Source organism: Diospyros lotus, unplaced genomic scaffold (assembly GCF_014633365.1).
Source record: "Diospyros lotus cultivar Yz01 unplaced genomic scaffold, ASM1463336v1 tig00010963_1, whole genome shotgun sequence".
In the NCBI taxonomy this organism is placed as follows: Eukaryota; Viridiplantae; Streptophyta; class Magnoliopsida; order Ericales; family Ebenaceae; genus Diospyros; species Diospyros lotus.
The window spans coordinates 422,726-447,029 of NW_026267115.1; the positions used below are offsets into that span (position 1 = coordinate 422,726).

The window sequence follows — 24,304 nt, forward strand, 5'->3', positions numbered from 1 at the left end:
ATTAATAATGGTTAAAGATGGTGACAAGGCGGGTCAAGGTGAAGAGTGTCGTTATTAAATCCAAACTTAGGCCGTCAAACTCATCTCTAACCCTAAACTTAAACTCGATTGAAGAGCAAAAATTAATTATAATATTATTTTCTCGAGATTGGGAGATTTTTGTTAGGAATTCAATCATCAAATTATTTATTCGATCTCTCGTATCAAGAATCAACTCTACATCAATCTCAAACCCATCCAAAGTTTTATCCAAATATATGATTAAATATAAACAACTTGAACCGTCTAATGTTGTGAAAAGTATTTTGATTATTTATAAATTTAATAACTTTTTTATGAGTTAAGATATAAATGATTACCTACAAAATAATACATATAATATATACATAAAACTCGAGTTTGGATTCAAAACTAAAAATACCATCTCTAACCTCACCCCAAATATAATATTTACATTTGGGGTTTTTATTTACATCAAATCATATATATACCCATCTTAGAATTTAACATCATTTACCTACAAAAATACTTAAAAAATCAAAGATATTGTAATTTTTCTTTCTTTATCCAATATTAACACGTGGAATATCATATACCAGTCAATGGTAGCCAAGAAAAATGTGGCAAACATAGAAGGCGTTTGGCTTATCGATTTGACAATTTATAAGTTACCTATTAGGTAGCGTTTATTAAAATGAGTAAGATAAAACTATATTAAAATAATTTATCTGTAAAGTCCAATATAATTTATCCGAAATGGGGGAGAGATAAATTTATCTGAAAAATTTAAAATAAGAAGTCACATCACTTATGTTCATATAAATTTAATAAATATAATAAAAAACATTTTTGTTCAATATGTTGTTTATATCCTAATTTTTTTGGTCGATATATTGGTTAACAAACATTACCTTAGTTTATAAGTTACATAATTTATTTTGCTACGCATTTATTAAGAAGGTGTTTGGCTTACTGGTTTGACCGCTTATGAGTTATTGAATTAGCTTATAGGCTATACAACTTTTTTTTTTATGCATTTTGCAATATTTAAGAATTTAAACGTTCTATAACTTATAAGATCTTCCAACAGCATTTGAGAAAAGCTGCCCAATTTTTCTAAATAAGCTTTTACGAGCTTTTTGTATTAACCAAGGAAATGTCTGATTTACCCTCAAATAAAATACATATTTTTAGCCTCCATAGATATGGCTCAGTGGTAAAGCATATGGAGTTTCATAAAGAACATCCGGGATCAAATATCTGTGGTGGTATTTGCTTCATGTGGAAGTGTGAACTGAATATCCTACTCTACGTGTGTATAGGCTGCAACCGCATCTGAGTTTACCGGACAGGTGAACTGAGAGGAAAGGTTGCTCGTCCCCATGACTATTCGAGCGAAGCTTGAAACCTAGGTTATAAAAAAAAAAAAAAAACACATATTTTCAACCAAACACCCTTCTTCATCCTTATGCCTTATTTGTTGCCGTGATTGCCAAATCCATATTCGCCCACCGCCTCCAGCCAAACCCATCTTCGTCGCTTACGCCATTGCCATTGTCCGTCGTCATCCTCCATCGCCATCGTTCGTAACCTTAGCTTTGTTGAGCCAAATTGCTCAAATCAACCTATTGTGTATTTTGATACTTAACAAAATATAATTTTAGTAAAACTATTTTTGATATATTTAAATCCCATAATGAAATTTTGATATGTCTTATGGTGGAAAACTTATTTTAAGTACTATAGTATTTTGTGTATTAAAATGAACAAATAAATATTATTTGTTCTAAGTGAAAAATTAGTGCATTATAAGGGAACATATATAAGAAAATATTTTCTTTTAGAAAATTATCTCTTGGTATTTTGATAGCTAATATTCATTATTGTTAAAATTATTTTTAATGAATTTTTCAATAAATGAAAAGTATGTATTTTGGAAGTGCTAAAATCGTCAAATCCTAAATTTGTTCTAAAACCAAAATTCTATATTCTTATTAATTTTGATTTTTTAGATATTTTTATTGAATTCAAGTGGGGGTGCTCCTTCCTAACCAAAAGAGGATGATCGAAGGCGAGGTCTCAACGATAGGGCGCAAGGGCTCCGGCGACAAGTTCGTCCGGGCGGCTGGCACCTACAAGCACTCCGACGCTAAAGTGAGTAAGAAAGTGAATAAATGACAGTGTATCAGTAGGCTAGAGGTCAGAACATATATTGGCTCTGAGAAGAGATGGCTGATATAGGAGGAGGAGACGTCCTCTTGTATGCATAAGTTGTGCGTTTGCAGGTGATGAGACTGACTATCCAACGTCGGTGGAGGTTCCCAGATGGTGGTGATAAGACCCTTATTAATGTGGATGGGATCCACCGTTAATCAAGATGGGATCTGAGGCGACCGCGCGAATACCCAGAAAAGGTTGCAATGATGTCGCAACAGGCTAGCGCTGGGTTGAGGTTGGGCCCAAGGAGAAGGCCAAGATTGGACTGAGATTGGGCCTAGACGATCCACACACCCCCTTCCCCAGGTTAAAGGCTCGAGTAGCGAGCGTTCAAGCTAGAGAAAAAATGAACTTGGGCAATTTTTGTTGCATGCGCTAGTTTTGGAGAGTTGGATTTAAAGTGTGGCTGAGACGGTTGGTTGAGCTGACTTCGACTTTGCTTAAATGGTGGCTCTGCAGTCGTTCGAGGTCGGTCCGACCTTGGAATCAAAATGGTTTTCTCCGTGACCCGAGAAGAAATTATTTGAGGTCAACCGTTTAAAGATCCATTGGAAGCTCCATTATAAATATCAATAGGAGAAATCTGGAGAAGGCCAATGCTCTATTATTTCCTATCTTCCTAAAGCACACCCAAACACTCAAGTAAAACAATCCAAGGCTCAAACTTAAAGTTTAATCCATTTGGAGCCCAATGTAAGGGAAAATATATACTCTTCATTTGTGGTAACTTGATTAATTTTTATTTTACCTTGTACATCATTGTGTTTAATTCCACATTAGTCCAAAGTTGTTCGGATATAGGATTTATTTGTATTAATTTGTGGATTGTGAGTGGCATCCTAGAGCCCACGTAATCTAGATGCATTTTTGTGTTGTATTAATTTTTGGGAAGAACTAAAGAGAAAATTTCGAGGTGTATAAGTTTGCTAGGTGATCTTGTGTGGAAACCTAGTGTTGTGGTTTTAGTAGAACCTCAAGTGTCGGGTTAACCTTGAGAGAGTGGAGTAGGTGTTGGAGACACCAAACCACTATGTATTCTTGTGTTTTTATTATTATTTACATATTTATATTGCTATCACACCAAACAACATATATATTTATAATAAGTCTTTTCTTTGTATATAAAAAATTCAAGAGTTTTTAAAAGGAAATAATTCACTTGAATAAATTTTTAATTGCTCAATTCACCTCATTTTTAAGTGGCCATTGTGTGTCAAGAGATCAACAAGCTCATTGCCTCCAGCCTATCGCTACCACCTCCATCTTCTCTTTCGCTACATTTTTTCTCCATTGCCATTGTCGCCGTCGTCGCCTCATTTGTTCATTATATATATATGTATATATAACATATATATTTTTTAATGTATACTAAATTAATACATTTAACATTCTTATTAAAATTTAGTATTCTTATGGATTTTATTACATAATTCAATAACATGTATATTTTTGTATTTTTATCAAGTTTTGATAGTTTATTAGCTCTTTCAAACAAAAACACATAACTATTAATTAATAGTTTAAAAGCATATTTATTTAAACATGTTATCAATTTAAATGATACTCAACTTTTAAGTTTTATACAATTTAAAAGCTATTTAAAAAAAGGATAAGCCAAACAACTCATAAACATTTAGGAGCTTCAATCCTACTGAACTTGTAAGTTATTTTAGTAGTTTATTCAATAAGTTATCACAGTTTTTCAAATAAATCCTTGATAGCTTATTTCGTTAATAAAACAAATGACTAATTTGCCATCAAGTAACTTCCTAATTTCCAACCTCAACCCATCTCTTTTATCCCTTTATCCCTGCAGCTTTCCTGTTATTGCCTCATTCCAACTCATCTATCGTCATTATTGCCTTCCTCCAACTTCGACCATTATCGTCTCCAATTCCTCTGTTGCATTCGACCACTGCCTCCAAATCAGTCCCCATCAACTGTTGTTTCTGGCCCATATCGCCTTCTCCTCTGTGTCCGTCGCTGTCTTCTGCCACCCATGCCTCTATCGTTCGCTGCTTTCTCCGTCATCGAACTGCTTTATTTGTATGCATATATATATATTTAACATACATATTGTATTAATATATTTTTAATAATTATATATAATTTATCAATATGTAATTGTAATAATTTTATTAATTAGATATTAATTTATAAATTTTTAATTAAAAATTAATATTTTTATAATTTTTATTTATATTATTCAGTAACACGTCTATTTTAGTTTTTTTTTTTAAATTCTTATAATTTATATACTTTTTCAAATCAAACGCATAACTATATAAATGACAATTTAAAGCATATTTATTTAAATATATTATCAACTTGGAGGTTACCCAACTTTTAAACTTTATACAACTTATAAATAGAAAAATTTATAAACTAGAAAAAAATAAGGGAAAGCCAAAGAGCCTCATAATTGCTTACACTTAATGATGGTAACTTAGATATCGTATTGTTATAAATAAATTATAATTTTTATTCTAATAATTCTATTAATAACATAACATAATAAATTAATGATATATCTACTAATTTAATTTATGCTCCTTTTGTCAGTGATTAAAGTGAAACATTGCATAATAGTTATTTTCGAGTTTAACAATATGTCTTCACACTATTAATAATATAATATTATGAGTTAATGATACATCTACTAATTAATTTTATTATAAGGTCATATCTAGTTGTGGCCCAATTTGTGGATTAACTTTTTCCTTTGATTAACTTATATTCATCATATATGTATTGTAATTTAATGATTATATTTAATTTGTATTTTAATATTATTTTGTGATTTAATTTTTAAATTTATAAATTAAAAGCAAAGTAAAAATTTAATTAAATCTTATTTAAATCCATATTCTTATTTGTATTAAATAATCATAGGGTTTATTTTAAAAATAAATGTAACCGACTTTTAGGGTGCTGTTTCACTCTTCAAGTTTCGCCTTCAAATCTCACCATTTTCTTCTCATTGCAGTCTCTGCCGGCGCCGACCGACACTTTGGACTGCCAACCCGACGGGTGGATTTATGTGTGAGTTATTTTGGGTTGAATTCCACGGCAACCCATAATAAAAATTAAATTGTTAGAGTAAATTTTTTGATTATTTAATATTAACCCACCCAACCTCAGCCCAGCCCACCATAATTTTTCCCAGCCGAGCCCACTTGTCTGTAAACCCTTCTCCTCTCTCGACCTCGCTCTCGCTCGCTGCTCACCCTCGCTGCCTCTCGCTCTCTGCCTCCTCTTCTCTTGCTCGTCCGCTCGTGCTTGCTCTCGATCTCTGCCTCCCTCTTGCTCTCGCTAGGGCTCGGCCTGGGCCCTCTTGCTCTCGCTCGCCCTCGCTCTCTGCCTCTCTCGCCCTCGCTGCCTCTCGCCCTCGCTCTCTGCCTCTCTTGCTCTCGCTCGGCCTCGGCCTCGGCCCCTCTCGCTGCCTCTCGCCCTCGCTCTCTGACTCTCGCCCTCGCTCTCTGCCTGACTGCCTCTCTCTTGCTCTCGCTCGGCCAGTCGGCTTCGCCCTCTTGCTCGCTGCCCTCTGATTCAGGTCTTCGTTTTACCCCACCCCCCAACTTCCAGATTTGCTTCATTCGATCCCAGGTATGTTTTCTCTCTTTCAGTTCTTTGATTCTCTCGATTGACGGCTAATTCTAGATAGTTTTTCTATTTTTCGCGCATGTTTTTTTTCCTTGTTTATGCTTGATTTGTTGTTGAAATCGCAGCATTTTTTCAGCAATTTTAAGTGATTTTCTGCTAATTTTGTGTCTGCTTGCCTATTTGACTACTGCATTTAGTTAGGAACTTAGGAATTGGCGTGGCTGGAAGCCTGGAATTTGTTATTGTGAATCTGTTATTGAATATTTGAATCGACCATACTTTTGCCTTCTCTTGTTTAAACTCTAGAAATACAGTTGTTGTATTGGCCTTGCATTTGCCTCAAATTTTGAGTTAAATATTTTAATTGTTCGATTATTGAATTGTGCTATTTTTTATTTGTGTATCTTAGAATTTAGGATGAATCAACAACTTTTTGCAAAAAAAGGAAAAACATTGTTATCTTTTTTCAAAAAGAGAGATCATCACACTAGTGAAACTACTTCAAGTCATAGTGAGAAAAATCAATCTAGCACAAGTTTAATGAATTTTTTGTTTCAAAATTTCCTCGAGCACAAGTTTAGTGAAAATTTATTGTACTGATTTTTTGGTTACATAAAAATTTTATTACATTAACTTTTTAAATTTCAGCCCCCCCCAACCTAAATTCCTGGATCCGCCCCTACGCACCTCTCCATTTATAATCTGGTATGCTGTTCCTATACGAGCTTCTATGATTTCTATCTTGTTCGATTGGAGGTTGAAATTAATGGTAAAATTCAGTGTGATTATACGGTTGTTGAGGTTGAGATCCGTGGCTGGTTGTGGTGCCGCTCTTCTTTCTGATGCAGACTAAAAAAACTCGGTCTGCCGGGGTGCGTGGGTGTGGTGCGTTGTGAGAGGACTAATTCTTGTTTTGTGTAAGGCTTACTCGTTGTGTTGAAAAAGGTCGCGCGGGTGCCGCACGGGGTTACTGCCATTTTGTTGGATTCCTTAAAGATCTTCTGTCTTTTGCCATTTATTTTTCATTAGTAGTTTATTGCTTATCGCCATCTGTTAAGGGTGGTGAGTTGAGTTCAGCATTGCCGGACTTCTGGAAACCATTTGACTAGTTTTGATTTCTGTTTTTGACATGTTTTGTTTTGGCATTGCAATTGTTTGTGAAATTGCCTATATAACGTCTAAACGGGACGAACTTTGTTGCGCTGCCATTATGAAATTGCCTCTGGTTTTAGTGCCTATGTTTTAATCTTTTGCAATTTTCTAAAGTAATTTTGACTTCATGGTTTGATTTTGAAAGGTCAATGTTGTACTATCTTTGACCATTCCCTTTTTTGTTGTAAGCAATTATTTATGGAGTATCTAAATATTGTTGTGTAAATATGTTGGATGTAGAACATGAATGCTTGCTTGTTCCTTATGTTTTGTATTGTTATTTTGAATTTGGCTGGAGAATGTAATTGTCATTTTGAATTTGTAGTCCTTTTATTTGTTGAATTATTGACGATGAGTCATAGGTAAGAGGGAGTAATTGAGTAAGAAAAAATTCTTGCTGTTCTTGTGGCAAGCATAATGTATAATCCTTTTTTTTTTTTCAGGTTAAGTACAATCATAGTTGTCAAACAGCTCCGCGTGCCTCATCACCACTGAGGCCCTGAGCCATGCTTGAGGGCTGCCTAGGCACATGCCTCATGGAAGGTGTGAGGCTCAAGGCTCACGAGGCACATTCCTGTCATGTCCCTAGGAGGATTAGAAGGATAATATTGTGATAGGGATATAATAAAGGGGTAATATTGTAATAGGCTTATATTAATTTGTTAGGAGATATTTGGTTGTTTGTTAGGAGCACATGAGTGCTTTTAGAAATTAGTTAAGGAGCTAGCTATACCTATAAAAAAGCCTATTGTAAGAGGAGATGAGCATGCTTGAATTGATTAATGAAAATTTGATTCTCTCTCTACAATTCTCCTTCTCATTTTCTCTCTAATCCTCTCCCTCATTTCTCTCTACATCCTTCCCCCATTTCTGTCCTAATATCCCTCTAAACTTTCTGTTCTTAATCCTAAGCCTCTCAGATCCCTTCGAATGCCAATTTCAACCCGTTATGAACCCTATGTTCATGACAAATGGTATCAGAGCAGTCAATCATTGGCTGTGGATTTGATTCCAATTGATTGGAACTCCCAAACAAGCAAGGCCTTCCCATCCTCGAAGCTGTTGTAGGTGAATTTTGAAGAAATCGCAGCCATTGATTCTCAATTTCGGAGAATTTCACTGGTTGCATCACAATCGCCTTCCTTGATCGATCAAGCTGTGCACCTTCTTCAATCGGTTTTGCCACTCTGAACACATTAATCGACTTGGGTGCAAACCTCGCTTGCTGATCCACAGTGAAGCGGATTTCGAACGATAGTTGATAGCGGTTGGGTGTAGTGATTCCTAGCGATTGGTTGGAACTCAGGTGGTCATCAGCCTAAGACAGAATTCCAGGTGAATGAATTGAACGCCCAACTCGATCGGAAGCATCAATTGATTGAGTGCAGGAGGAGACCGACTGAGGAAGGCGGGTGAAGGTGAAACTGACCTAGGCAACTTTGACCGTGATTTTGGAGTGACTGGGTCTGGGTTGCTGAGTCGGTGATCCTCGACCTCGGGAGGCAATGAAGAGTTGACGGTGATTTTTAGGTTGACGGTGGTCCTCGACAGTGATTCTGGAGGGTGATAGATTTGATCCTTAAGGTGATTCTTGGTTCAGCTGGAAGGCAACAAAGGGAGGGTGGTCCATGACCACTGAAGTGCAACTGTTGAGGCAAGCGTGAGTCCATCGGAGGTGAAGTGGATGACCCAGAAAGTTGCGATTAGATCGGAAGACCATTCCGACCCAAACCGATAAGCTTCCTATAGGTGCGGCTGAGGTGTGGCGGTTTTAATTGGAATTCGGATTGGAGTTTTGTGGGTGTTGCCGCTTTGACCGGAAGGCACTGTGTGTGCTACGGTTTGGGTTGCCTTTTGACCCGTGCTGGTGAAGCGATCGGGGTGTCACAACGTGCTTTCCTCCTTGATCGAAAGGAGATTCCAACCATTCTGGAGAGCCAACTTAGAGCATAACCAAGGGAAGTAAGCTTGATTCATCACTGGCCATAAGTTGAAGCGGGTTCGAGGCCAAGCGATTGTGACTTAGAAGGCGTTGCAGGCCAGTGATTCCGCAAGTATTAGGTATTATTGCAGCAAGCAAGGCAGGATATGCGGTAGCCTTAGGTGACTCTTAAAGGCCGATCAAGTTGTTGTAACGTGCAATTTATTCCGGCCCTAAAATAGGACTGATTCCGAAGCAGAACAGTGACTGCAATCTGCCACTTTTGGATTAGCTTCAGGGTGACTGTTGAGAGGTACATATTGAAGAGAAGTGAGGGATTTAGGATGTACAAAGCTCCTGTTTATTGGCCTTCGAGTTGTCCTACTTGTGAGAAGTTTGCTAGGGGCTGAAGTGCAAGCACGAGGACATTGGAGTCTCAGTCGCAGCAGAAGGGTGTTGCATTTTTAGGGGGACGACCTGATCGTGAGGCCATTGGGAGCAGTACATACATGGAGCATATCAGCCCTAAATTGCAGCAAAAGAATGCTTCATTCTCAGCTGGAATGGAGCCTCAATGGCAGCCAAAGAAGGCTGCATTTTCAGTTGGTAGCAACAGCGACAAATGAACAAGCAATGGGATTCATGAAGAGTGTGAGGAATTTGGCCGTATGTTTTGTGAGAAGCTGCAAGAGTTTGCGATGATACTTATTAAGAAGTATCATTACAACTTTCCGGTGGAATACTTTGATGATTATCACAGAAGTTTTAACAAGGAGGAATTCCTTGGAGTGGAGTAGATGAAGGAGACAAGATTACGAACAACCGATTCACTGCCTACTTTAGACTTTGGGTAGAAAAAGAAGCATTTTGATGGAGGCAACAGTGACTAGAAGGATGGCTGCGATATTGAGAGTAATTTTAGTGGTGAAAATCATTATCTAAAGGGAAGCTGTAACAATTCGGTGGCTAGGACAACAATCAATCACATGACAGGAATGACAAAAGGCCACAAGGAATTGCTGGAATTGGGGATGAATTATGCAGCAGTGCTTGAGAAGTTTGAAGAAAAAATAAGACCACAAGATGCACCTATTGAAAGGTTGCAAGAGGAAAATGGGGTAGCATTTGATGAAGTGACCAAGGAAGCCAAGGCCAATTCGTTACCTCTGTTGACTAGTGTAGGGATTGAAGGATTGGAGGGTGTCCAAGATCAGAATTCTATAAGAAAGGGAATGGGTGGTGGAGTCCCTAATGATAAGGTTCCATTGCCTATGGTTTTGGATAATGCTGAGGATTCCTTAGCTGAGGATAAGGCGGGGAAGTCTCGCCGATCCTAAATGGTGTCACCATGTTGTTGTTGAGAGTTTGGCCGGAAAGAACAATGCCGCTGCTGCTTTGTTTGTTGTTGCTACAGCTAGCTGATTAGAATTTTTGTCACCTTGGTTGAAGGGAGGATTGAAGACTGGAATTGATGTTGCAGCCCAGTAGGTTGTAAGTGGTGCCATTCAAGGAATTAATGGTACATAGTTTGCTTATGGGGTTACTACCAGCGGGAAGACTCATACCATGCATGGAGAGCAAAAGTCACCTAGGATCATTCCATTGGCAGTGAAGGATATCTTCAAAATTTCTCCATCTAAGCTGTGGAAGAAAAGAAAAAAAAAAGGGGTGGCGAGGGGGGCATAATGGAAGCTGTGAAGGTTTGGCATGTCTTGGGGACAATACATGTTTCAAGGCGGGGAAATTGTCATGTCCCTAGGAGGATTAGAAGGGTAATATTGTGATAGGGATATAATAAAGGGGTAATATTGTAATAGGCTTATATTAGTTTGTTAGGAGATATTTGGTTATTTGTTAGGAGCACATGGGTGCTTTTAGAAATTAGTTAAAGAGCTAGCTATACCTATAAAAAAGCCTATTGTAAGAGGAGATGAGCATTCTTGAATTGATTAATGAAAATCTGATTCTCTCTTTACAATTTTTTACAATTCTCCCTCTCATTTTCTCTCTAATCCTCTCCCTCATTTCTCTTTACATCCTTCCCCCATTTCTGTCCAAATATCCCTCTAAACTTTCTGTTCTTAATCCTAAGCCTCTCGGATCCCTCCGAATGCCAATTTCAGCCTGTTATGAACCCTACGTTCATGATAATTCCTTGTATATACAAGCGCATTAAAACTCAATTTCTTGTCCATTTGTCATCTTAGATCTTATTTCTTGTTGATTTGATTGCATATTCTTGTATGTTGGTGAGAGGCAAACCTAGTGGTGTAAGCCAGAGGTTTGCCGAATCTTTCACTCGGCTGGATCCTTTGGCAGTGATGTTCACTCGCTAGAACTACTCATGCCTATGTTCTGCTTTATTTTTGTTTCTTTCTTCTAATTTTTTTTGCAATTTACAAAAAACTAGTTCTATGCTGTAATTGTATTTCTATGTGTGTTCTACTCTTAATTTTTTTTCTTTCTTCTACTATCTGTTGCAATCTAGAAAAAACTAATTGTTCTTCTGTAACTTTTGTGCTGTGTGTTCTGTTGTAATTTTTTTTTCTTTCCTCTATTTGCAAAAGAATTTAGAAGAAATGATTTGTTTTCCTGTAATGTTTTTTTGCAATGTGTTCTGTTATAATTTTTTATTTCCTCTAATATCTTTTGTAGTTAGAAGAAACTAATTATTTTTTTTGCAATAATATTAGTTGTTATTATAGGGTTGGTCAGTTGTCATTTATGATTTTATGAGTTTACATCTACCTCTTTATACATATCGAAAAGAATAGTGTATAAGTATTTTATAAGCATTTTGAATAAATGTCCGCCTCACATGCCTAAGGCTTGCACTTCACCTCGCGCCTAGGCCACAAGCACTAATTTGCACCCCAGTGCACCTTGCGTCTTTGACAACTATGAGTACAATGTATTCAATTTTTCTCTTGTTTCATTACTGTCAAAAATTAATAGAAAAACATTTCAATCTATTTTTCCGGAGAAACTGAGATACCTGACCCATCCCCATCAGGGGTGGGGTTGGGGGTCAATTTATAGGCCCACCAGGGTATGGGGCAGGGATGGGGTGGGGGGTCAGGGGTGGAGATGGCTTGCCTGTCCTGTTTCCATTCTTGGCAGGCCCTATGGTAAACTACCGACCTAACATTGGATATCACAATGTCACACCCCTGCTTGTATATCTCTTGTACGACAGGCTTAGGCCACCAAATCTACAGAGGATCAGATGTGTGGCTTGTTTCTCATTTTTTGCTATCGTCTTCAACCTTCTCATCAATTGTTTCTTGCAGCTTCTGACGGCAATTGCCTTCTCTGCTTCCTTCTTGCTTTATCTTTCTTCTTCCTTCAAGTTTGCTGTCTTTTTGTCTTTGGTGAATCAGCTGTACAGCACATTCATTTGCAATTCAAGAATTGATCTTGCTTTCTATGCTGTTCAATTGCCTCTGAAGGCTTGGCTGCTGGAAGGGCACAGTAACTGCATCTCAATTGGGGTAATTTTGCTTAATGCTCCATTTATAAGCTTGCTTTGAAGCTGTTCTGTGTGATTCTTTCCAAACTGTGCTGGTATTCCTGATTATCTCATGCAATGTCTATTAGGATTTATTGGGTGGGTTTCTTAGTGCTTGAATTAAAATCTAGCTTGTTCTATTTGGATTTACGTGAGTGATAGTACTGTCAGTTTGATTCTTTATTTTTAGCAAGACTGTAAATGTTAAATAGTTTTTCCCTTTTTGTATTGTGAGTTGACCTATGTTCTTTGCGCTGAGAGTTTGGAAATGACCCAGTTCAGTTATGTTCAAGCACATTGAAATTTTTGGAAACTTAGCTTATGGACTACAGAAGATAAAAGATGTTTCTTTACTTAACAAATGCACAACCAACAAAGTGAACAAGGTTGAGGCCATGTCATACTTTGATGTTTTTTGAATGGTGCTGTTATGCTGAACCAAACAAATACTTCTCAAATGGACTAACTGAATCTTCATATGTGACTCCAGTTTGGTGGACCCACAGTAGCTTGTCAACTTGCTGCCCATATATCAGGAAGAAGAAGGTTGGCATGGCTTTATTACATCCAAGAATGTGTCGAATTCCTACACCATAAAACTAAAGAAATTTTGTCTCCAAGAAAATTTTCCCTCTGCTACAAGGTCTTCCCTATATATAAATAAGAGAAACAAGGTTATGCTGTTATTTCAGTGAAAGAAATCAGGTTATTCTGTTAGTTAATTATGTTGATAGATGACTTGTTCAATTAGTAGCGTTTGAGGATTTCTGGATTACCACACTGCACAACAAGACATTATTATCTGAAATTATGTATCTAATTCTATTTGGACATTGTTGCCTCTTTTCTTTGTTTCTTTCATACAGCAGATCAACAACTCCCCCAAATAAATAAATAAATAAATAAAAACCTTATGTGTTGGATAGGTCTAAACTTGACCTGCAGCTGATCCGCCCATGCCAAGCTAGTCTAGTCTAAAGGGGGCAGAAATGGGTTGATCATGCTAACTCACTACCTGTTTTCAACCTGCCCATCCAGGCCAGCCCTGCCTGTTCAAGCCTATTTTTATTGCAAAAAATGAAGTCTGCTAAATCAGCAGTTACAGAATGACTTGTTTCTTCTCAGGACCGGGATCAACTATCAAAGGCTTCCAGCTGTGTTGTTGCTGTTACTTCTGCTGCTGTTATGTATTCCAACTCCCTTCAAACTGTCGATGTTTACTGGGGGGGCTACTGCCTGTCTTCTAGGAGCCTTAATAAAAGCCTTAAAAAGAACGCACCAAATTTTGTTTCTGCTTGTAAACGAGAATTGCATCAGGATCTTTCCAGTGCATCTTCTGAGGTACTGTTAAATATCTCCACTAAAATTATTGTTTTCTTGAGGTTTTTGTCATGCATCAATACACTTGACTGTTCTTGGGAAGCATATGCCGATAGTTTTTGATATTTTGAATATAAATGGTGTCAAGTTTTTTCTTTGCCGTACAGGGTTCACTGCCTTATGGTGGTTTCTTTTCATGTATACTCTTACTTATCAAATAAAAATAAGTAGGAAATAAGTAGACTAATAAAACAAAGAATAAGAGATTCTAAGTTTTCTAATAGACAAAATTTTGGTCTATGGAATCCATTGCAAGCGTTGATTAATTTGATCAATAGACAGTGTGATTGGTAAATGTCAAATGCAATTTATAGATTTGAATTTATTCATAGGACGCAATCACAATTGCAGTTATCTATTACTGATAATAGGGTGCAATAGTCAATAAATCTAGTTTCTGACATTGGTAGGGGTTATACATGTGATTATCTCACCATAGAGATTTGGAGACCATGACTGCCAAAAGAACATGGTGATGTGTGGTTTCTAGTAAAAGAACCATGTACATCCATGCTTTATGTTTACTGTTGTCACGTACTTAGGCTACAAGGCTTCTACAATAAAAGGGAATTAGCATAGCTGATGGAGTGTTGTACTAGCTATAGCATTACAAGTTGTACTCGGAGATTGGTAACTGTTTTTGGCGCCAATCTTTTGTTGAGGTGATTGTCACGAACCTGCCACGGATATTTTAATTTTTTGCTCTTAGCCTAGTTTATTTTCTGCTTGGTTGTAATTCCCTATTCCGTTAGAATATTTCTGCTACAGCTAGTATTCGGTTAGATGTCAGGCCACGTGTAAGGCTTGAGGAAAAGACAAAGGAATTGGTTAGGAAAGGGATCTGAGATAATCGGCTGTAACCGCTTGCATGGGCGAGATTCTCCCCACCGAACGAGTATATTAACTCCTCCATCGATGGAGAGAGGACATGAATGAATTAAGAATTTTCCTCCACTATTCTCTCTGTTTTTCATACTCTTCTCCCTCATACGTTTTTCTAATCCTTCTCCCTCTCTTCCACTCCCCTCTGCCCGTCCTTGTATCACACAGATTCAAGGACTTTCTCTTGTCTATCGTGACAAATTGGTATCAGAGTTCGATTCCGGGCCAGGCTTGTATCTAACTCATGGCGGAAGGAACTCACATGAAAAATATGGAGACCCAACTGCAACAGGTTAGCTCGTCCACGGCTGAGGTCCAGAGACGAGTAGACCAGCTCGAACTGGGAAACACTCGCAACCACGAGGCAATCTTGTTGATCGATCAAAAGCTAGATGGAACACTGGTTCAACTGCGCGAAGAGATGGCGCAGACGAGGGAAGAGCTGGGTAACCAGCTCCAGCAATTAATGCTGATGTTTACACGACAAAACCCAGTCAGTCTGGCCCCCGACTTTCCCCCGCATGATAGAACGGAACCTCTCTTACATCATGAGAGGGGACGAAATAGGCCTGAAACTCCTGATATGGAGAATGATCAGGACATGGGGGAAGGAATAATGCTGGATAGGGGACGTGACGAACAGGGGCATCGCCAACAAGTCGGTTTTCCCGTGCCCCGAATGGAGATACCTGTTTTCGAGGGTAACAATCCCCGTTGGTGGTTGCGGAAGTGCGAAAGAATATTTAATTGGTATGACATACCATTGGGACGGAGAGTGGCCTTAGCCACTGCCTACTTTGATGACGTGGTGGATACATGGTTCCAAGGATGGGTTAGCGTGAGGGGCCAACCTATGTGGGGGGAGTTCACCGAGAAGCTGTGAGAGAGATTTGGAGAACGTAGTATGACCAACGTTATTGAAGAGTTTAATAAACTCAGGCAAATGGGCGAGCTAAAAACCTACTTGAAAAGGTTTGAGGAGCTGCGGTCTCTAATGAGTAGTCAAGATCCGCACCTGTCCGAAGCATATTTTGTGTCTAGTTTCTTGAGCGGCCTCAGTGATGATTTAAGGCCAATGGTTAAAATGATCTGACCTCGGACGGTGGAGCAAGCAGTAGAGAGTGCCCGGTTGCAAGAGATGGTAGTAGAAGCATTGATGAAGAAGCAGAGGCAACAAACTAAAACTATGGCGGCAAGATCCTCCCACCAAGGCGGAAGAGGAATTAGCCGCGAGTGGACCGGGGGCAATATTGGAATGAGGCCCCCAACGATACCCCAACCAAGTGCGAGGCACAATGACCAGCGGCGATAGCCGGGACTGTGCTTCAGGTGCGGAGATAAGTATTTTTCGGGGCATCAGTGTAAATGCCAACTTCTCCTATTGGAGGGAAACTCAGAAACACTGGAAGAAGAGGAAGGAGATAGAAGTGAGGAGGAGGAGGAACCTGAGAATGAGAGTAATGGGGAGATATCACTCCATGCCTTGAAGGGAGTGACCGACAACAAGATAATCAAGGTGGAAGGGAAAGTGAAGGACAAGGGCTTGCTAGTCTTAATAGATAGCGGAAGCACCCATAGCTTCTTGGATGGGGAAATCGCTAGAAAGCTGAGGTGCCAGCTCTCTAATACCCAGCCCCTTAGTGTGACAGTAGCGGACGGGGGTAAGATGCTGAGCAGTTCAGCTTGCTATGGATTTAAGTGGGAGATGCAAGGAGAGGTGTTTGAAGCTGATCTTAGGCTATTGCAACTGGGGGGCTGTGACATGGTGCTCGGGGTGGATTGGATGAAAGGAGTGAGCCCCATAAGTTTCGACTTCAACAAGATGGAAGTCTCCTTTGACAGGGGAGGAAGGAGGATGACCTTAAAAGGAGGAAGGGAGACTGGGACATGCAAGCTGATAACAGGGAAGAGGCTACATAAGGCGTTCAAAAATAACTGGAGCAAGCTAGCCCAATTATTCTCAGTGATAGCTGTGGGCGAAGGATGGGAACAGCTAACGGTGGGGGAACCGAGTGTGGTGACCTGCAGCCCACAAGGGAGGATTGACCAGGTACACTCTCAGTATCTTGTCGATGAATTGCTTATTGAATTTGGGGACTTGTTTGCCGAGCCTAACACCCTACCCCCTTCCCGCAACCTGGACCACTCCATCCATCTCAAGCCAAATTCAGAATCCATAAACATCAGGGCCTATAGATATTCACCAACCCAAAAATCAGAAATCGAAAAAATGGTGAGAGAAATGCTGAACCAGTCCTTCATAAGACTCAGCCATAGCCCATTCGCCTCACCAGTGCTCTTAGTTAAAAAAAAGATGGGACTTGGCGCTTTTGTGTGGATTATCGCCAATTAAACACCATCACCATAAAAGACAAGTTCCCAATACCCCTAATAGAAGATCTCCTAGACGAGCTACACAATGCAACCATATTCTCTAAGTTGGATCTTCGATCTGGATACCACTAGATCAAGATGAAGCCTGAAGACATCCATAAGACTGCTTTTAGAACCCATCATGGGCACTTTGAGTTCCTAGTGATGCCCTTTGGGCTCACCAATGCCCCAGTCACTTTTCAATCCCTTATGAACCAAATTTTTGAACCATATTTGAGAAAGTTTATACTAGTCTTCTTTGATGATATTCTTGTGTATAGTCCCTCTCTTGACCAGCATTTAAAGCACCTAAAAACTACCCTAGAGGTCCTCAAATCCAATCAGCTGTTCATCAAAAGATCTAAGTGTTCTTTCGGCCAAAGCCAAGTTGAATATTTGGGTCACCTGATCTCTGGTGAAGGGGTGAAAACAGATCCGAAGAAGATAGAAGCTATGCTCAATTGGCCTAAACCCACAACCCTTAAGGCATTAAGGGGATTCCTTGGTCTAACCGGTTATTACAGGAGGTTTGTAAAATGTTATGGGGTGTTGAGTCGGCCACTAACAAAACTTTTGAAGAAGGGGAATTTTAAGTGGGGAGAGGAGGCTGAGCAGGCTTTCCAAAACCTCAAAGAAGCAATGGGGACAGTCCCCATTCTGGGGTTACCTGATTTCAATGAACCCTTTACATTGGAAACGGATGCATGTGGTGTAGGCATTGGTGCAGTTCTCTTGCAGAGGGGTAGACCGCTAGCATTTCTGAGCCAGGCCCTAAGCACAAGGCATTTGGGGCTAAGTATCTATGAAAAAGAGTTCCTAGCAGTGCTGATGGCAGTGGAGAAATGGAGGCACTATTTGGAGGGCAGCAGATTCATTATTAAAACAGACCATGAGAGTCTAAAGTTTCTACTTCAGCAAAGATTACACACTCAACTGCAGAAAAAGGGGATGGCTAAGCTGATGGGGCTTGATTACTCTATACAGTACAGAAGAGGCAAAGAAAATATGGTGGTTGATGCACTGTCAAGACGCCAAGAAGAGGGCAGCACTTCAGCAATTACTGCGGTAGTGCCGGCATGGTGTCAAGAAGTAATTGATAGCTATGATGGGGATGAGCAGTTGAAGAAGACGTTAGAGGAAGTGGTGGTATCGCCAAGGGGGGCTAACGGTTACACCTTCACAGAAGGGCTGTTGAGGTACAGGGGGAGGATTGTCGTAGGAAAGGGAGGAAACCTCAAACATAGAATATTGCAAACTCTACATGAGTCACCAGTGGGTGGGCATTCAGAATACTTACTTGAGGATTAAGCAGATATTTCACTGGCCTAACTTGAGGAGAGATGTCCAAAGGTTTGTGTTAGAGTGCGATACGTGCAAAAGGTGTAAGCTGGAAAATGTGGCCCATCCGGGCCTCCTACAACCTCTGCCTATACCAGACAGAGCTTGGACTAGCGTAGCCATGGACTTTATCGAAGGGATGCCTAAGTCAGAAGGAAAAGACAGTGTGATGGTGGTGGTGGACAGGTTTACCAAATTCGCTCAGTTTATTGGGTTAGCTCACCCCTACACGGCCAAGGAAGTGGCTCGGCTGTTCATTGATAGGGTGGTTTCTCAGTATGGAGTACCTGGAACCATTGTATCCAATTGTGACAAGGTTTTTACCAGCCGATTTTGGCAAGAGCTTATGGGGTCCATGGGAATTCGGCTCAATATGTCAACAGCCTACCATCCACAAACAGATGGGCAGACGGAGCGAGTGAATCAAGTATTAGAAACATACTTGAGATGCATGTGTATCATGCAGCCAAAGCACTGGCACAAGTGGCTTCCCCTAGCTCAATGGTGGTATAATTCCATCTATCACTCAGCCTTAAAGATGTCTCCCTTTGAAGCATTGTATGGGTTTAAACCCCCGCTGCTTCCAGCTGTAAGAGGAGGGAAGTGGTGCAGCAACTAAAACAAGAGTTGGCCTCTTCTAGGAACAGGATGAAGCAATTCGCGGATCGAAAGAGAAGCGACCGAGAGTTTGAAGTGGGAGAGCAAGTATACTTACGGCTAAGATACCAGCATCTGAAGTCCATTAGCCAACAGCCCGTGACTAAGTTAAGCCCTAAGTACTTTGGCCCGTTCACCATAAAAAAAAAAAAATAGGCAAAGTGGCCTATAAACTCTAGCTACCGGAAGGTACCCACATACACCCAGTTTTTCATGTATCCCTCCTTAAGAAATCCACTGGAATCGAACAAGTCAATTCAGCCTTGCCAACAACATCTAAGGAGAAGGAGAGGGATGAGCAGAGGGAGCCAGAGGCTATCATGGACAAAAGAGTGATTTATAACCATGGGATTCCCCTCATTCAAGTTTTGGTGAAATGGAGGCAGGAGGACGCTCACCATAGCACCTTGGAATATCTTCCAAGCTTACTGCAACAATTTTCGAGAGTTGCGAGCCTCCTCAGCGTTTCTTGAGGACAAGAAACGTCTCAAGGGGGGAAAGTTGTCACGAACCTGCCACGGATATTTTAATTTTTTGCTCTTAGCCTAGTTTAATCCTTCTCCCTCTCTTCCACTCCCCTCTGCCCGTCCTTGTATCACACATATTCAAGGACTTTCTCTTGTCTATCGTGACAGTGATGTATAAAAAGAACTGACCCAGCCATTTCAAATCATTGAATGAATTGATGTGAACTGAATTCCCGCCTCCTATTCTCTCTCTCTCTCTCTCTCTCTCTCTCTCTCGATCCTTCCCCCTTAATTCTCAAATTCCCTAACCCTCTTCCCTTCACTTTCCCCTCCAAATTCCCTTCTAAAATAGCTGAGAATTCCCCCATTAGATCTAGGATCTGACAACCATGAATTGACTTTTGAACTAAAATGTTGCCAGTCTGCTGCTTGCTAATATTTAGATTGATGTCATCGATTAGTTTCCAGACTTCATGCATCCTGCTCACACTAAACTGATGTCTATGCCTGGATTTACAAATTATTCTGAGTAATCTAGACTCATATATATTGTATACTTTGGCTGAAGGATTGTGGTATTGATGGAATTATGACCATGTGCACGAATACAGAATCTTTTTCCCTGGGGCCAATTCATGTTGCTGGTTTATTTCCTTCTGAAAGCACCACCTGAACAAATGTGTATCGTGTTATTTTGAATTGGATGCTCAAAATCCCTTTTGATATGGGATTAAGCTATATATATGTTTTCTTTTTTATATATATATAGCTGTATATATAATATTATTGTGGAATTAATAGAATATATATTTGTTTTCTTATATCACTTTTAAAAAATATGTAAAATGTTAGGTTCTGGTTGATGGTCACATGATGATTTGTGGCTAGTTTTGCACTATTTTCATATTACACCAAACAGTGTGGAAATGCTGGCATTTATCATTTTTTCCATGATTCAATCTCCCTCTCATGGTATTGAATGAGTCAGTGTTGGGTCTTTGCCATGTACATTGGGGGAACTGTTGAATCTCTGGCAACTAGAGAAAAAAGATCAAAACAACTGAGCTCAGTTGGATATCTCGAGGATATCTCTTGAAGTGCCAATAATTGCTGATTAAGTTGGTTTAAATGATGACACGAGTTACATCTGGAGTTCACAAATATATATATCCTGTTCTGTTATCAGACATTCAAAAGCAACAATAATTGTACTTTGGCTTAAACGAGTGATTTTATTTGTTTAATTCTCAGAAAAGGAAAATTTTCTATTAGTTTCAATGACTGTTACTTGTGTGTGAGTATTTTCTACCTTGGAAATAAATTTATGGTTTGAGTTTGCCTATTTATGGTGTTAATCTTCTTCTTGTTGTACTTGTTCCAATGGTGCTGCACAGCTTTGGCGGGATTATGGTATTTCAATATCCAAGCATTGCCCACTTTGCAAAGAGGGCTGATTAAATACATTATTGGAATCAAATTAATGCATTTATGCCTTTCATTCTTTTATCACTTTCATTCTTTTGTATCCTGTCCTTTGTCCTTATTCCAAATGATGGAAGTATGTCTAACAAGTTATTCTAGGTTGATAATCTGCTAGACACCGTGAAATGGGATGACAAAGGTTTGGCAGTTGCAATAGCTCAAAATATTGACTCAGGAGCCATCTTAATGCAAGGGTTCGCAAATAGGCATGCACTGGCAAGAACCATTTTCTCTCGTAAAGCAACATTTTACAGCAGGTCACGGTCAACATTATGGACAAAGGGGGAGACCTCCAAGAATTTCATTAATGTTCATGACATTTTTCTTGATTGTGACCGGGACTCTGTAAGTTCTGATGACTTCCGCAACCGCCATTATGTATATATCCCATCTCGATTACTCCTTAATTGGACCCATTTGTCAGATAATATATCTTGGGATGCCTGATGGCCCTACTTGCCACACGGGAGCAGAAACTTGTTATTACACCTCAGCTTTTGATTTCCTGAAGAATTCGGAGGTCCATATTCTATAACTTAGCATCTTTTACTACCCCCCCTGAACGCGTCTAGCTATTTTTCAGGTTTGTCTCTTTACTGGATTTTGATAGTAGTTTGGTTATGATAGGCCAAGGAAAGCAGGTTGGCTTTGACAACTCTGTTCTCATTGGAATCTGTGATTTCCAAGCGGAAAGCAGAGCTTTCAGGACAAGAAAATGAGAAACCGTCGTGGACAAAACGGTTGTTGACTGACGACAAGTTATTGTGCTCGAAAATTCGGTAACATCTGTGATATGATATTGGACTCTGTTATATCTTCTTCATATATTTTTACGCTAAATACACATTTTTGCTCGTATACTTACCCTTTTTCTTCATTTAAACACTTGAATTTTTCGTTATTTCAATTATATTTTTAAACTATGCAATTTCGAATCAATTTGATCGTCTACTTTGACTCTTTCTTTTATGTAGATATTTGAATTTTTTGTTGTTTTGATTACACATTTGAATTATGCATTTTCGAGTCAATTTAACTCATTTTTAAGAGTAATATTCTGTGTGATTGGTGTATTTAACACTTGTATTGATTGGATACGCAACAAAATATACAAATATAGAAGTGTTAAATTAAATGTCACTTCAAAGTATCCAAATAATATATATTTTTTGAATTTTCTCTAATTTTTTATTGGTATTTTAATGTTTTATTCTTAAATTATATCTGAAAAAATTAGTATTATATAATTATTTATTTAATTTATAAGTTTGCAAAACATATTTAAAAAAATGATTTATAGAAAAATGATATTTGGACATTTTAAAGTAACATTTAATGTAACACTTTTGTATTTGTGTATTTTGTTGAGTGTTTAATTAGGATAAGTGTTAGATGCACTAATTACACATAATATTACTCTTGAAAAGAGGTTAAATTGATTCAAAAATGCATAATTTAAGGGTATAATTAAAATAACGAAAAGTTTGAGTGTATATGAAAAAATGTCAAAGTATAAGAGTTAAATTAATTCAACCTTAAATAGTTCAAGAGTGTAATTGAAATAACGAAAAGTTTGAGAAAAGTTTGTGTTTAAATAAAAAAAATATGCAAAGCACATGGGCAAAAATATATATTTGACCTATTTTTGAACATGGTTTACACGTATGTTTAACCACCCTGGCTGCAAAAATTTAGAATTTCTTGTCATTTGCAGGGAAGAGGCAGGCGAGTTGTGCCGAACACTGGAGGAGGAGGAGGAGTCGTCGCGGACAGCCTCGGAAATGGCGGACGTGCTTTATCATGCCATGGTTCTGCTGTCTCGCAGGGGTGTTAAAGCAGAGGAGGTCTTGCAAGTGCTTAGAAATCGATTTTCACAATCAGGCATTGAGGAGAAGAGAAGTCGGTAACCACCACAACAATAAGCATTGAGCAAATAGTTGTCACAAATTTGTCTCATTTTTGTAAGCATATGATATATATTCGTAATTTACAAAACTATTAATCGTCTGATTAGACATCTTATTTGTGGCACAAACCCGTAAAAGTGATTCCATGGGGTTTTGTTCATCAAAAAATATAGGCACAAGGCAGAAACGTACCCCTCGTGATGTAGGACAACAATAATTCTGCTCACATTCTCATCTCTCTTGGTCACATTTTCAACATTTTTACAATTGTTATTGCAGCTATATAACTAGTTGTGTTTTTAGGTGTGTTTTGTAGCGTGTATTTAAGTTGTGTTTTTAGGTGTATTTTATAGAATTTTTTACATTTACAATTATCTAAACATTTGTCTAAAAAAGTTGCCATTGATGTGGTGAAACAAATAGAAAATAATTGATTTAGAGTTGAAACAATTCAAACAACTAGGAAAACAAACCAAAGTTGAGTTGATACAATCTTTAACTGTTTAAAAAATATTAAATTTTAATAACACACAAGTAATAATTTTGATTGATAAAAAAATAGTTCAAACTACAACAATACAACTTTATATAGGATATTGGAGATAGGATAAATACAGCCTATCATAGGGTTATAACACAAGAAAATAAAGTTTTTCCAGTTCGGTAGCCACCTTTGACAAAGGAGGGGTAGGTGGTTGTAAATTAATACAGCTAGACAACCTTTTTAGACAAATATTTAGGTAGCAGTAAACACAACTGAAATATAACTAATTATATAGTTGGAGTAGCAATTTGTAAAAAAGTTGAAAATGTGACTAAAAGGGGTGAAAATGTGAGCTAGATTAGTGTTGTGTTACATCACCTCAACTTGGGGCTTGTAACCGTTTGTGCCCCTGAACTTGAATGGAAATCTATTATGCCTCTCAAGTTTTAATTTTAAATCGAACATGCACCTCTAGTTTAGTCAGCATCGTGCATGAGTTACACACGCACTTGAGGTGCGTGAAGGCAACACCCATCTTTTTCTCCTTCCTCATTCCTAACGTCGGTGACCTCTTGCTTTTCTCATCTCTCACTGTTGACGACTGCTTACATTCCTCATTGTTGCCAACCGCTCATATTCTTTGTCACCGCCGACTAACCCCTCACTTTCCCTTTCACCGACCGACCTCTGCCTTTCCCCTTCATCGATCGACCTCTCCCCTACCTTGTTGCCGCTGCTAACTTCTTGCCTTTCTCGTTGTCGTTGACTGACCCCTTACTTTCCTCTTCGTCCACCGGCCTATCTTTTACCTCGTTGCTAGCGTTAACCTCTTGCTTTCCTTACCATTGCTGACTAACCCCTCACATTCTCCTTCACCAACTGACTTCTCCCCAACCTCGTCCCAACCGCTACTACTGAATTGACGACGACTCA

General features: G+C 38.8%; 1 protein-coding gene across 5 annotated transcripts; it reads left to right on the forward strand.

Annotated features, from left to right (window-relative positions):
- The first annotated feature begins 1,252 nt into the window (after positions 1 to 1,252).
- LOC127793486 (histidine biosynthesis bifunctional protein hisIE, chloroplastic-like) lies at positions 1,253 to 23,174 on the forward strand. 5 transcript variants are annotated; one of them, XM_052324231.1, is made up of 7 exons: positions 5,364 to 5,823; positions 12,274 to 12,384; positions 13,527 to 13,742; positions 21,080 to 21,325; positions 21,405 to 21,500; positions 21,608 to 21,759; positions 22,695 to 23,174. In XM_052324231.1, the coding sequence occupies exons 3-7, from the start codon at positions 13,587 to 13,589 to the stop codon at positions 22,885 to 22,887; spliced, it is 843 nt and encodes a 280-aa protein (XP_052180191.1). In that variant the 5' UTR covers positions 5,364 to 5,823; positions 12,274 to 12,384; positions 13,527 to 13,586; the 3' UTR covers positions 22,888 to 23,174. The 5 variants fall into 5 exon arrangements, with proteins under 5 accessions (XP_052180192.1, XP_052180191.1, XP_052180190.1 ...); XM_052324230.1 differs by lacking the exon at positions 5,364 to 5,823 and adding an exon at positions 6,324 to 6,525; XM_052324229.1 differs by lacking the exons at positions 5,364 to 5,823; positions 12,274 to 12,384 and adding exons at positions 12,748 to 12,787; positions 12,892 to 12,947.
- The last annotated feature ends 1,130 nt before the right edge of the window (positions 23,175 to 24,304 follow it).